The sequence below is a fragment of the Thermothelomyces thermophilus genome, chromosome 6, assembly GCF_000226095.1.
Source record: "Thermothelomyces thermophilus ATCC 42464 chromosome 6, complete sequence".
Taxonomy (NCBI): Eukaryota; Fungi; Ascomycota; class Sordariomycetes; order Sordariales; family Chaetomiaceae; genus Thermothelomyces; species Thermothelomyces thermophilus.
In genome coordinates, this window is record NC_016477.1 from 953,448 (window position 1) to 965,513 (window position 12,066).

The 12,066-nt window shown below is 59.4% G+C and overlaps 4 protein-coding genes across 4 annotated transcripts; 1 reads left to right on the plus strand and 3 right to left on the minus strand.

Moving 5' to 3' along the window:
* Window positions 1-709: 709 nt before the first annotated feature.
* Window positions 710-1,946, plus strand: MYCTH_59005 (Intradiol ring-cleavage dioxygenase-like protein; the record flags this gene model as incomplete). The annotated part of the gene is made up of 2 exons (XM_003665817.1): window positions 710-1,082; window positions 1,171-1,946. The coding sequence occupies 2 exons, from the start codon at window positions 710-712 to the stop codon at window positions 1,944-1,946; spliced, it is 1,149 nt and encodes a 382-aa protein (XP_003665865.1).
* A 1,508-nt stretch (window positions 1,947-3,454) lies between these two features.
* MYCTH_117620 (uncharacterized protein) lies at window positions 3,455-4,469 on the minus strand (the record flags this gene model as incomplete). The annotated part of the gene is made up of 2 exons (XM_003665818.1): window positions 4,248-4,469; window positions 3,455-4,126 (listed from the first exon to the last, which is right to left on the minus strand). The coding sequence occupies exons 1-2, from the start codon at window positions 4,347-4,349 to the stop codon at window positions 3,455-3,457; spliced, it is 774 nt and encodes a 257-aa protein (XP_003665866.1). The 5' UTR covers window positions 4,350-4,469.
* A 771-nt stretch (window positions 4,470-5,240) lies between these two features.
* Window positions 5,241-6,785, minus strand: phy1 (uncharacterized protein; the record flags this gene model as incomplete). The annotated part of the gene is made up of 2 exons (XM_003665819.1): window positions 5,241-6,672; window positions 6,730-6,785. 2 exons carry the CDS (start codon window positions 6,783-6,785, stop codon window positions 5,241-5,243), a joined length of 1,488 nt encoding a protein of 495 aa, XP_003665867.1.
* A 2,087-nt stretch (window positions 6,786-8,872) lies between these two features.
* Window positions 8,873-10,897, minus strand: MYCTH_2310013 (uncharacterized protein). The gene has a single exon (XM_003665820.1). The coding sequence runs from the start codon at window positions 10,505-10,507 to the stop codon at window positions 8,936-8,938; it is 1,572 nt and encodes a 523-aa protein (XP_003665868.1). The 5' UTR covers window positions 10,508-10,897; the 3' UTR covers window positions 8,873-8,935.
* Between the last annotated feature and the right edge of the window lie 1,169 nt (window positions 10,898-12,066).

Sequence of the window (12,066 nt, forward strand, 5' to 3'; positions counted from 1 at the left end):
ACAACACAGCCCCGTGGTCCTGTACGCACACTATGGATGTACACAGGTAGTGTAGTATTCCATCTTTTTTGCCAATTGCCCAATCATATACGGGGTAATTCTTCCGGCGAATTCCTTTCCGAGTTCGCAACCTCCGGGATTCGACGATCGTCCGGGATGTGGGAGAGCTTGCGTAATCGTCGCCCCACAAACACTCCCGCTTAAACTTGACGTTGCGCGTCAAACAACACCCCCTTAATTATGGAAAGCCCGGCCAAGAGTTTAGGGGCGAACCAAGCTCCGGCAAATATGCGGGAAGTGCCGCGCGGCAGAACCCAATGAGGCTGTCAGATCCGACTTCCATGCATGCTCCAGTGCGCCATGCGCGTGGACCCCTGGGCAGACGACCCAGGAGAGACTCCAATTAGATCCGGGATAATCATTAGGAAACATCTGGTTGGTGGACGGGTAAGAGCCTTGGAGGGCAGGTTCAGCTACTCCGTCCCTGACGGCATTTTACCCTGCCACAAAGTATGGAGGCGAGCATGACGACGAGATCGTGATCTCGAGGTAGCATTACGCAGGAAGCGGGTTTGAGGATTGGCAAGAAGAGTATATAGGTGACGGCTTCCCCGGGCCAAGGTCGTCGTCTCTCTGTGATCTTTGTTGACACAAGTTCCTCGTTCAACATACAATTGTATCTTCTCATACATATTCTCTCTCCTCCAGCATGCTTTTCACCAAGGCTGTTTCCGGCCTCGCCATCCTCGCGGGCCTCGTTGCCGCTCACCCGGGGCACGATGCTAGCAAGGAGGCTGCCGAGCGCCGGGCCTACCTGCAGAACGCCAAGCGCACCTCCCTCGCCCACTGCGCCGACAAGCTGAGGGCCCGCGGCACCGAGTCTCGCAACATCGTCCGGCGCAAGGCCGTCGTCGAGAAGGCCCGCCAGAAGCGCGGCCTCACCAAGCGCGACTTTAGCGACGTCCTGGGCACCGACCACAACAAGACCACCCTGGGCTACACCCCCAACACCGACGCCGCCACCCTGTTTGCCGGCTACAACTCGTGCCTCCTGACGCCCGAGGTCACCCAGGGACCGTACTGTAAGTTAATAAGCAGCCCTTAGTTCACTGGTCGTCATCTCTCTCTCTCTCTCTGTGGATTCAAACTGACAAAAACCTCCCTTCCCAGACGTCGCCGGCGAGTACGTCCGCGAGAACGTGGTTGAGGACCAGCCCGGCTTGCCCCTCCTCCTCGAGTACCAGGTCGTCGACGTGGCGACGTGCGAGCCGGTGCCGGAGGTGTACGTCGAGATCTGGCACTGCAACGCCACGGGCGTGTACGGCGGCGTGGTGGCGAGCGGCAACGGCGACTCGTCGGACGCGAGCAACCTCGACAACACGTTCCTGCGCGGTATCCAGCCGACCGACGCCGAGGGCGTGGCCCAGTTCGAGTCCGTCTTCCCGGGCCACTACACCGGCCGGGCGACGCACATCCACATCATGGTGCACACCAACGCGACCCTGCAGGCCAACCAGACGCTCGGCCTCGACAACTACGCCAGCCACGTCGGCCAGGCCTTCTTCGACCAGGCGCTGATCACGGCCGTGGAGAAGCTGGAGCCGTACGCGTCCAACCAGCAGCCGCTGACCACCAACGAGGAGGACAGCATCATGGCCGAGGAGTCCGCCACCGACGGCGTCGACCCCGTCATGGAGTACACTCTGCTCGGCGACAACCTCTCCGACGGTCTGTTCGCCTGGATCGCCTTCGGCATCGACACGACCCGCTCCGAGGCCATCAGCCCGGCCGTCTACCTTGAGGAGGGCGGCGGCAGGGCCAACCCCGACGCTGGCGGTCCCGGCGGTCCCGGCGGTTCTTTCCCGACTGGCAGCTTCCCTACCGGCGGCTTCCCCGTCCCCACTGGCAACGTCGGCCGTGGCATCGGCCGCCGCGCACGGCACTAAACGGACGGGCGAACCCGAGCTCAGACGAGGAGGAGGAGAAGAAGAAGAAGAATTGGGAGAACAAGGTTCGTAACGAGTGACGGCCAAGACCCGAGATCCTAGTCAAGAAGTTGAGACGGAGACTGGTCGTCAGTTCTGCGAGGGAGGAAGAGGTGGTGTGTCCCAGAGCTCCGTAGATAGTTAGTCCGCCACAAAACGTACATACATGCAGCCATCTGTCAATTCAAAAGCTGTGGTTCCCCTGTCGACTTCATCGCTCGCACTAAGTGGCCTCTGCCTAAACTACGAGGGAAATTAACCGTTTAGCCCTCAACTCGTCTTGAATGGGGTTGGGTTCAGCCGGGCTGAGCACCAAGCCCGTTCGCTTGGTTCGTTTTCCTTTGCTAGCTCGTCCTTTCATCCGGGCAGCAGCAGCATTTTTCTCTTTCGGTTCTTTTCTTATATCGGTCAAGCGGCGTCGTCTAGTTGGCATAATTATTAACCTTCAGCTTTGCCTTCTACTTTCGAGCGAGTGTCGGTGGCCCCTTGGTGGTGGATGGTGTGGAAACGTGTGGAACTAGTGAGTCTAACTGCCTCAATTGATTTCTTTCCTTCTATTCCTTGTCTTTTGTGTTCCGAGGCGAAACTTGCCGCTTCGGTGGTCCTGCTCTGTGGCCAGGTTGAATCTTGGACAGTGACTTGATCGTCTGCAATGGTTGGTTATGCGATTGTGTGCCGCTGCTGAACAACCAAGTTGAGAGATGTTTCTGATGTTTTCCAACGCAGTCGCGAGAGAAGACATGATCGAGATTTGTGTTCGGTGACAGGAGGGAAGGTCAAACTACGCTCCAATAAAACAAGTCAGGCGGAAGCGCCAAGATTTTGGAGCTTCTGCGCTTGGAACACACGTTCTGTGTACCGTGCACGTCTCCCCGAAGGTCCGATGTCAAAATAGAAGAAGGTACTGGGCCGCTGAGCAATGATCGCAAGCTTCCCCCGATACACATAGCGCAAGACGTATTCGGTATTAGTGCAACCATATCGAAGCTGTTGTGGCCCTGCGCAGCGACGTGATGGTTCTCTATCCGCTCGCCTTCCACTACTCCAATCTTCCGTAGACAATTGCATTCCGTTCCCGATCATATCCAGAGGCACAGGTTGCAATCCCGGAAAGACACATAGGAAGGTCACACCATTGTAACCGCTCACTGGGCCACCAGGGTACGACCAAAAAGACCACGATCATGGCGATACGAACGCAACCCCCCCCCCCCCCCCAAAAAAAAAAAAAAAAAATCGACGTATTCAGAAGGAAACCGCCGGCCCAACTCCTCCCGAAGCCCAAGCCAGATCCCAATGCCACGGACAGCAAGATAAATCTGTTCGGAAAAAAATAAAAGAAAAGAAAAGAAAAGAGAAAGGAAATCGACAGAAATCCGGAAACCGTCCGCAAAACAAGCCGACACAGCGCCTTCCCCAACCCAAAACTCACAACCCATAATTTTTTTTATTTCCCGCACGTCCCGGGCTTACACGTCCTCCCGGAACATCGACGTCCTATCGCGGTCCTCCCTCACGGCGCTCCTCGCGGCAGAGGACGACGAGGCGGCACCGCCCTCCGTCGTCGGCCGCGGACTGACGCCCCTCACGCTCAGGTTGCTCGGGTCGGCGTCGTCGCCGAACGGGTTCTCGGTCCGGCCCCTCCTCCATTCCTCCTCGTCGTGCCCGCCTTGCTGCGCACCGGCAGCACCGGCAGGGCCAGCAACCTTGGCAGCGCCGGCAGGACCGGAGGGACCGGCAGCACTGGCGGCGCCCTCCTCGGGCGGCGCGGGGACGGGCAGGTTCATCTGGTATCCTTCCCCGCCGGGGCCGTAGCCCGACCCGCGCTGGCGCTCTTCGTCGTCGTCCTCCTCGTACGGGTTGTACCCGCGGAGGCGCGAGTCCCAGGGGTCGTCGTCCTCGGGGGGGGCGGAGGGGTTGTTGCCGCGGGCGGGGTACCGACCGCCGTAGTAAGGGGTGGTGGGAGCGGGGCCTTCGTAGGCGCCCGCGGCGGTGCGCTTGTTGCGGTGGCGCATGAGCCGGATCTTGTCGTTGACCCAGCCGACGATGCCGCCCGGCGCCGGGGTCGGCCCGCCGCCGCCGTACGAGGTCGAGCCGGGCGAGAGGAAGGGGATGTAGGATCTGAGCGGGGGCGGGGGCAGCTGAGGAGGCAGAGAGATCCTTGTGTCAGCATCTTGTCTTGGCTTGCTATATTCCTTATCGGGAAAGAGGGATGGCGAAAAAGAGGGAGAACGAGACGGAGGGGAGAGGGGGTCGACTTACCCCAAGCCGCGACGCCCTGATGCGTGTGAATATGATCCAGCCCACACCTGCTCCGATGAGAAGCAGGACGAGGGCGAGGATCACGGCTCCGGCCGTGTTCATGGTGTGCGAAGCTCAGGTGGGGGATGCGACTGGCAGCAGATGCGGATGCGACAACGGTCGGGAACGGTATCGTATCATCCAGCGGGGCGCGGGGTGAGAGAGAGAGAGAGAGAGCACAGGTCTCGATTGAGCGGCGCGAGCCCGTGATGGGGATGGATGATGGAATGTGCGAGAGGGCAAATTTCCGGCGATAGGATTCGGACTGCAGCGGAAGACTCTGAACTTGGTTTGCGGCGCCCCGGCAGCCTTGTGCCACGGCAGCAGTCGTTGGCTGCATGGCTTCTGGCCGTTTCCGAAGAGCCCGAAGCTCCCAAAGAAGTGGGGGACCCCAGAGATCGATCGCTCGCGGGCCAACCGCGCCCACTTGCGCGGTCTAGGCCATGCATGCCAAGACCGAAGCTTGGCATGCCTCTCAACACCAAACCCATGCGCGCCAAGATTATTCCCGTAATCCGTACCTACATGGTCTGTGGTGTGTCTGCTTCGACGAGGATCGATCGCAGGGTGGGGAGATGGCGTGAGTTTCGGGGATTAAGAAGATTGCGAGCGTGGCTACTCCGTACGCTACTTTCTGTAATCCGTACATTACGGGATACAGAGTGAACAAGCATGGGGACTTGGGTGCTGTCGACAATTCCCATCCGATGTACAGAAGAAGAAAAAGAAAGAAAAAAGACAATAAAAGGTTTGTGTGAAAATTTAAGAAAAATAAAAAAATAAAAAAAAAATTAAGAAGGCAACAACAGGGAACGGAGAATGCAGACTCGGCAGCCCCAAACTTGAATTTCGCCAGTCCAACCGATTTTTGATTCCCGAAAACCGTGAACTATTATCTCGAATACGACACTCTACCCCCATCACAAGCGCTGTTCAATCTCGGGCGTGGCCATATCAAGCAAAGCAGAGATCCCACTTGCCGTTCCCCCTCGCAAACGCCATGCTCTCGATGAACCGTTCTAGCGTACACATCCCCCTCTCGTCGGCGCCGCACCCCTTCAGCGCCATCACCCGGTCGTTCACCAGCACCCTGACCATCTCCTCATCTTTCTCCTGCCACCCCTCGCCGCCGCCTCCGCCGCCGCCGCCGCCGCTGCACCGCATCTTCTCGACGTAGATCCTGGCGGCGAACGGGACGGCCCAGCTGGCCGCGTACCCGCCGAGCTCCTCCGGGTCGCGGCGGGCGGTCTTGTCGAGGGGCGGGACGCCGTCGTAGGCGCCGAGGGCGCCGAGGACGCCCATCATGTCGTTGTCGTGGCTGAAGTCGGCGTAGAGGGGCCGGCCGAGCGGGAAGGTGCGCGGGTCGCCGTCGAGGGTGCGGTTGGTGCTGGTGCCGTCGCGCACGGGGACCCCGGCCAGCCGCGCCAGCAGCTCGTTGACGAACCCGACCCCCTGCGTCGGCCCCAGCGGGTTGCCCGGCCCGTACCCGTACCACTTGCCCACCGACTGCAGGTAGTCGTACGCGCGCCACTCGGACTCGCTGAACAGGCGGCAGAAGGGCGACAGCGGCCGCCCGTTGCCGCCCCCCGCGTCCGCCGTTGCCCGGTCGGAGGAGGAGGAGGAGGAGGAGTAATACGAGGAGGAGGCGACCGTCTCGAAGGGGCAGAGGTCCATCAGCGCGACCGTGTCGGCGTCGGTCAGGTTGGCGCCCGGCAGGTTGGCGTTGACCCGGGCGGTGATGGGTCCGGCGAAGGTGGAGAGGTAGGTGTCTTGGGCGTCGTCGCCGATGGTCGAGTACGGGCCTTCCTCGAAGGCGGTGCAGAGGTCGTTGTGGAGCGTGTTGTTGGCGCCGGCGGTTTCCGGGATGACGACCATGTCGTAGGGGAGGGTGGGCCGCACGGTGGACCCGCGGTCGGCGAGCAGGGCCGAGTGGAAGCCCTGGGTGAAGTTCTCGGCCGAGTGGACGACGCGGTCCTGGCCGGCGGTGCGGACGAAGGGGATCGAGTTGCGGGCAAGAGCGCGGTACCGGCGGTAAAACTTGATGCCCGAGTTGACCATCTGCTGCTGGCCCGTCCGGGTGAGCTCGTCGGCGCCCAGGGTGTAGTCATACGTCCTGAGGAACTCGTAGCCCGGGCCGTAGGAGATGGCGCCATGGTGGATCCTGTCGATGAGGTCGACGTAGCTCGCGGCCCGTTTGAGCGTCGGCGCCCTCGCGCCGTGGCGGGAGAGGACTTGGGCAAACGTCACCTCGCAGTCGTCGGGGATCGAAGCATCCAGCTCCGAGGGCACGGAGAAGTAGGGCGAGTACTGGCCCCAGAAGTGGGAAATGGCCGTACCACACTGGAAGCCCAATTCTGGGGTGTCGCATGGCCGGGACTCGGATTGTCTGGCGGCGTTAGCTTTTTCTTTTAACGCACACCGGACCCCGGGAATCGCTGCTTACAGAGAGGCGATGGCCAGGAAGCCGACCATCACCACCATCACTCCGAGCCCAGTCATCTTCACCGCGCGTCTAGTCCTCTGCGACCGTGAAGTCTGGAGACGGGCGGACTCAGCATGATCGGTGGGACTGCACTCCCGGTTTATATCCCTGCCGTGCGGAAGAGGTGCATATGTGTACCCAGATGCCCCCTTCCGGAACCAGTCGAAGAGCGACGCCATATTCCTCCGTTTTTTTTTTCTCTCTTCCCTCCCCCCACCCTTCTCTCCTTTCTTTCTCTCTTGGTCCCCACCCCCCCTTTTTTTTTCCTTGATTTCTTCCTCCCCCCAACCTTCTTGCACCGTCGTCGGTTGTTGGGTTGTATGATCCTCAGCAGCGCGCTCGTTGCTCAGGGAAGCGATATCCCGGGTTATCCGGGGTTACATTCCGGCGTAGAACAGCTCTAGAATAGGATGTCTCCTATGCCAACCGTAGTTGGAATGCAGTATCGCCTCGATATCACCCAGCATCGAGGAGCCCGACGTGTGTACCTGACTGAGTAGTGCCTGCCTGCCTGACTGGGCCCGAAACATGAGGGCGGTGTGAGTTGGCCGGGCCAAGGCTACCCGTGGTGACTATGTAGGTGGGTCCAATCGGCCCGCCAAGACTCCCCGAGATCATGCAGCCGCTGAGCCCCACACAAGGCCACCCAAACTCGCCCCCACCCATACACTAGTGTACACTAGTTAGTGTACGGAGTAGTGTACACTTAAACCCCCTGCGAGCCCCATGTCAAGATCGGCGCCGGTTAGTGGGGCGAGTGGCCCTCTTTCCGAGACGCCAGAATCCTTCCAGAAGCCTATCGCTGTGGCTCACCTCTCCACGTGTTTGTAAATCGTACATCTCAACCAACAGCAAATGGACTTGCTGACCCGTTTCGATCGAGTTACACGAAAGCCATTAGGCACCTGCTAGAGAGAGCAGGTCGGGTATTTCAGCACTCCTACGGAAGGTCGATGTATGATTATTGTATGTATGTAGTGTACCTTGCGGCATAGTCGCTACCGAGCACAGTCGAGAGAAACAGTTGAAATCCAAAAATAGGACAAAATGATTCAGGCATGTCTTACACATTGGGGACCCCTCGTGAACAATGGACACTACTCCGTACTCGCTTTCGAAGCCAGCAGCTTGGCATGGGATATTCGTACTTAATCCTGGAGCTATGACCACGGGCACTTCAGAACAACAGCTTCCGGTGCCTCTTTCCTGATTTCGTCTCACCTTCCTGGCTGCCCACAGAGCCCTCTCATTTCCACGCTATGCAGATTACACCTTCAACCTTGCATTCCAATTTGCTTGCTTAACCGAGACCCGTCTCACCTGTCCGTCTCTAACCGAGTGAAACAGCGCGGCGGCTAGCTAATTTACGCGGGCGCGTGGTATTGATCACGACATGCACCTGCGGCGGCTGCAGGACCCCCTTAATGTCAACGTCTTGCGCATATGTAGCCTTCAATGTGTTTATACCCTAGACACGAGCGAGGCCTGAAACACAACAAAAAAACGATGCGCATGCAATCGTCTTTGTCGGTGACATACTGTGCACATACGTTACATACAGCAAGAGAGAGGGGTTTCAGAGCAGCCCAGCGCAACCTCCCAAATATTGATCTGTCAAAACTACAAGTATCAATGGAGATGCCGCGGCATCTTTGGTACACGGCTGCATCAACAGCCGCAATAGTAGTAGTAGCACTAGTTGGTGATGGGTTTTTAAAAACACAGCACAAACCGCCTGGCCCCGAAACACTCTATCAAGTACTAGGTTGGGTGCTCGAAGAAGAAAATGTTTGCCAGACCGGCGTCAAGCATCCAGCTCGACGCGCCACCCAGGGCGCCATATTCGTGTTTCCCCTTTTTTCCTTATCCGTCCTTCTAGAAGTCCATCCACCCACCCGTCCCATAATCCTGTACACTTACACGGGGTATACCTGCTGAACAGAATAAAGGAAAGAGAAAGAAGGGTAGAAAAATAATTACCAAGAACAATCCCCTCCCCCCTCCCCCCCAACACACACATACACACCCACACATACACACCCACACATACACACCCACACATACACACCCACACATACACACCCACACATACACACCCACACATACACACCCACACATACACACCCACACATACACACCCACACATACACACCCACACAAAGAAAGATTAGAACGCAACACCCACGCTCAACGGCCTGTGTCCGTTCGCATTCGTACCGTCATCAACGCCCAGCCCGTTCCCCTCCTCACCGTCCACAGCAACACCCGCACCCCCACCCACGCCCGAAGGGACGCCCGTCTCCTTGTCGAACCCGAGCCCGGCCCTCTCGGACCCGCCGAGGACGGGCGTGGTGTGCCTCGTCGACGAAGACCACCCCTGCTTGGGCGTCTGGTCGGGCGACCAGGTGGTGGCCGTCGTCGCCGTCGGCAGCGTCTTGGCCCCGTCGCCGTCGCCGTTGCTGTTGCCGTCGCTGTTGCCGCCCGTCTCCCACGTGTACACGGACGAGGACGTGTCCATGCTGGTGCGCGGCAGGCCCTCGGGCGGCGCGACGCACTGGTAGAACCCGTCCGACTCCTTGACCGGGCGCGGGGACGTCGTCGCGTGGCCGGCGGCGGCGACCGTGGGGGAGGCGGCGGCGTCGTCGGGGTTGAAGAGCCAGTTGGAGACGCGCGAGAAGGACTTCTTCTTGCGGAGCGGCGGTCGGAGGACCAGCGGCAGGGGAGGCGCGAGCGGGAAGTCGGCCGTAATCACGCGGCCGTCGCTGCTGGTCGAGGGGCTGCCGTAACGGTTGCGGGTTGTGACGCGGTCGTGTCGCTGCGGGGGAGAGGACTGGGCAGACGCGGTGAGCTCCGGCGTCTTCTCGTGCGGCGCCATGCTGTGCGAGTACGAGGGTGCGGTGCGCGGGCGGTCATCTGTGCTGAGGCGCTCGGCGAAGGAGCGCCCAGCTGCCGGCAGCGCCGGGATCGACGGCATGGGCTCGAGCCCCCGCACGTCGTAGCCGGTGGAGGGTCGGCTGTTTAGATAGAGGCTCTGGCGCTCGACCAGCGAGTTGATCTCGGCTTGCAGCCGCTCCTTCTCGATCATGGCGCTGGCGATCCGCTCGACGATGCGCTCCGTGTTCGGCGCCGTGGCCGCTCTTGCTCTCGACTTGGGCGGTATCCTTGGCGGGCTCATACTAGCCTCGGATATCTGTCTGCTGTATTTCCGCGGGAGGTGGAAAGACATGGCCGAATGGCTCCGTTCATGTGCCAAGGTAGCCTCTTGCGTCAGAGTAGTGCTGCTGCCGCTGTTGTCCTCCCAATTCGAGCTGTTTCCCGTGTACGCCCGGGGCGGCGGCGTGATGTTACACTCAATGTGCGGCAGGATGGCGGAGAGGCGGTTTTCCTGCCGATAGATGCTGAGCTCGATCGGCCGGAACGAGCTGGGACGTGGGCGAGACTCTTGCGGCGGTGGTGGGAACTGGAATGACTCGGAGTGCAAGTGACGGAAATCCGTCGGTCCCGAGATCTGCAGCCGGCGGACTGATGGTGATAAAGTCCTCGAGAACAAGTTCCTCCTCGCAGAGCTCTCTCGACTTGCCGACCTCCACAGCTTCGTTTTCTCCGACGCCTCGCGCCCCAGTGTCTTTTCGTACGTCCTCTCGCTCGGCCACACCGGCTCTGCCGACGGCTGCGGGATGGCGGCGGGCTGGTCTCGCAAGACGGCAAAGTTCCTCTCGGCGCCGGTGGGCATGAACATACCGTCTGGCTCAGCTCCATGACCCGAGTGGCTCGATCGAGTCTTCTTGCGGGATCCGCCGCAACATGAGGCAATGGAAGCGAGCCAGGAAGATGAAGGAGGAGAAGAAGAAGGGGAACGGGAATGAGAGGAAAGGGGATCCATGCTGGCGAGGTTCACGCAGCCACTAAAAGGTATAGAAAAGACCTGACCTCATGCCTCAGGCCGGGTGAGAGAGAAGGTAAAGCAGATTAGATGGGAACGAAAGGACGTCCAGCGACCAGCACCTGGGGACAGAGAGAGGTATGGCGACAGAGCGCATGAGAAGTGAAGCAGGATGCCGCGGCGCGGGCGGACCCGCCATCTTTTTCACTTTGTAATCTGTATGTACAGTACATGTTGCCAGACGGGATTGTTGCATACTCTGCAGTCCCGGCTGAGCAGTGGCTGACTTGGTGGTGGACAGCGGCCAGATGTGAGGTCACAGGGGGCGGCATCTGATAGGCTGGCGCGGCCCGGCCAAGGAACCAGTTGGCGCTTGCAGGACCGGGGGGAGGGCGATAGAGAGGGTTGTCGTCCACACACCCAGTTTGGGACATCGACCAGTGACGTGCCGCGAAAGGTGCCGCACCGCGTGCCATGTCTCACTCGATTCTTGGACGGCGGCCACTCTAGTGCCACTCTCGCAACTGCATTGCCACAGCCCTTCTCGGAATTGGGGGGGTCTCGTGGCCGTCAAGATTGGCCGGGTCCCCATCAGCCCGATCCCCTCATTAGGCAATGGACAAAGAAAGAATGTGAGAATGTGAGACCAGTGGTGAGACTCGTACACAGTAAAGGGAAGCCATGCAATGAAGCGTTGCTATTCTTTCCTGAAACTGGACCTTGCGGCGCGGAGGGCGTGGCCCGTGGCCGGTTGCTCGGGACCTGCGGCGGATTGCGATTTGAGATCTGTGTTAGCCCAGGCCAGCGGGAAGACCCTTGTTTGGCTTGTTTCGATCGTGGTCGATGCCGGCCACCCGACAGGCGGATGCAGGGTACCATTGCATCGAACGGGTAGGTTGTTCTGTTCAAAAGCTGTGCCGTCGCCCAAGATTGGTTTGCGCGGGAACCTCACGGCAGTTGCAGCGAGAGTCGCACATCTCGCCTCTGCCGAGATTCCCGCTGTGGCCGATTGGCTTCTGTCAGATGCCAGACGCCCGGAAGCGTGTGTGTGTGGGGCATCGCCGAGAGGCAAAGCAAACAATGTCTGTGTTAGTAGAGGGACCTGGCGACGTCAAGAGTTGCGCAGCAGTGAATTTGCGCGCCCTTGAGAGGTCGCGCGCTCCCCAAGTCTCAAGTGTCGATTATCAGTAACTTACTCCATACCTAGGTGTGGACATCATAAAAAGTCCAAAGATTGACTGGCTCAGAGCCTGCGGGGATGGAACGCGCTGCTGAAACCGAAAAAAAAAATGTTTTCCGGCAGCACAAAAAAATTTAGAAAAGAAAAATAAAAAAAACCACGTGCAGCAGAAACCGTTTAGTTTAACGGTTAACCATCGGCAAGTCCAGATGCGGATCCATCACATGCTACAGGT

Bases quoted from the DNA above. Each gene is read 5' to 3' on its own strand.
- MYCTH_2310013 (XM_003665820.1), bottom strand. From the start codon at position 10,507: ATGTTCATGCCCACCGGCGCCGAGAGGAACTTTGCCGTCTTGCGAGAC.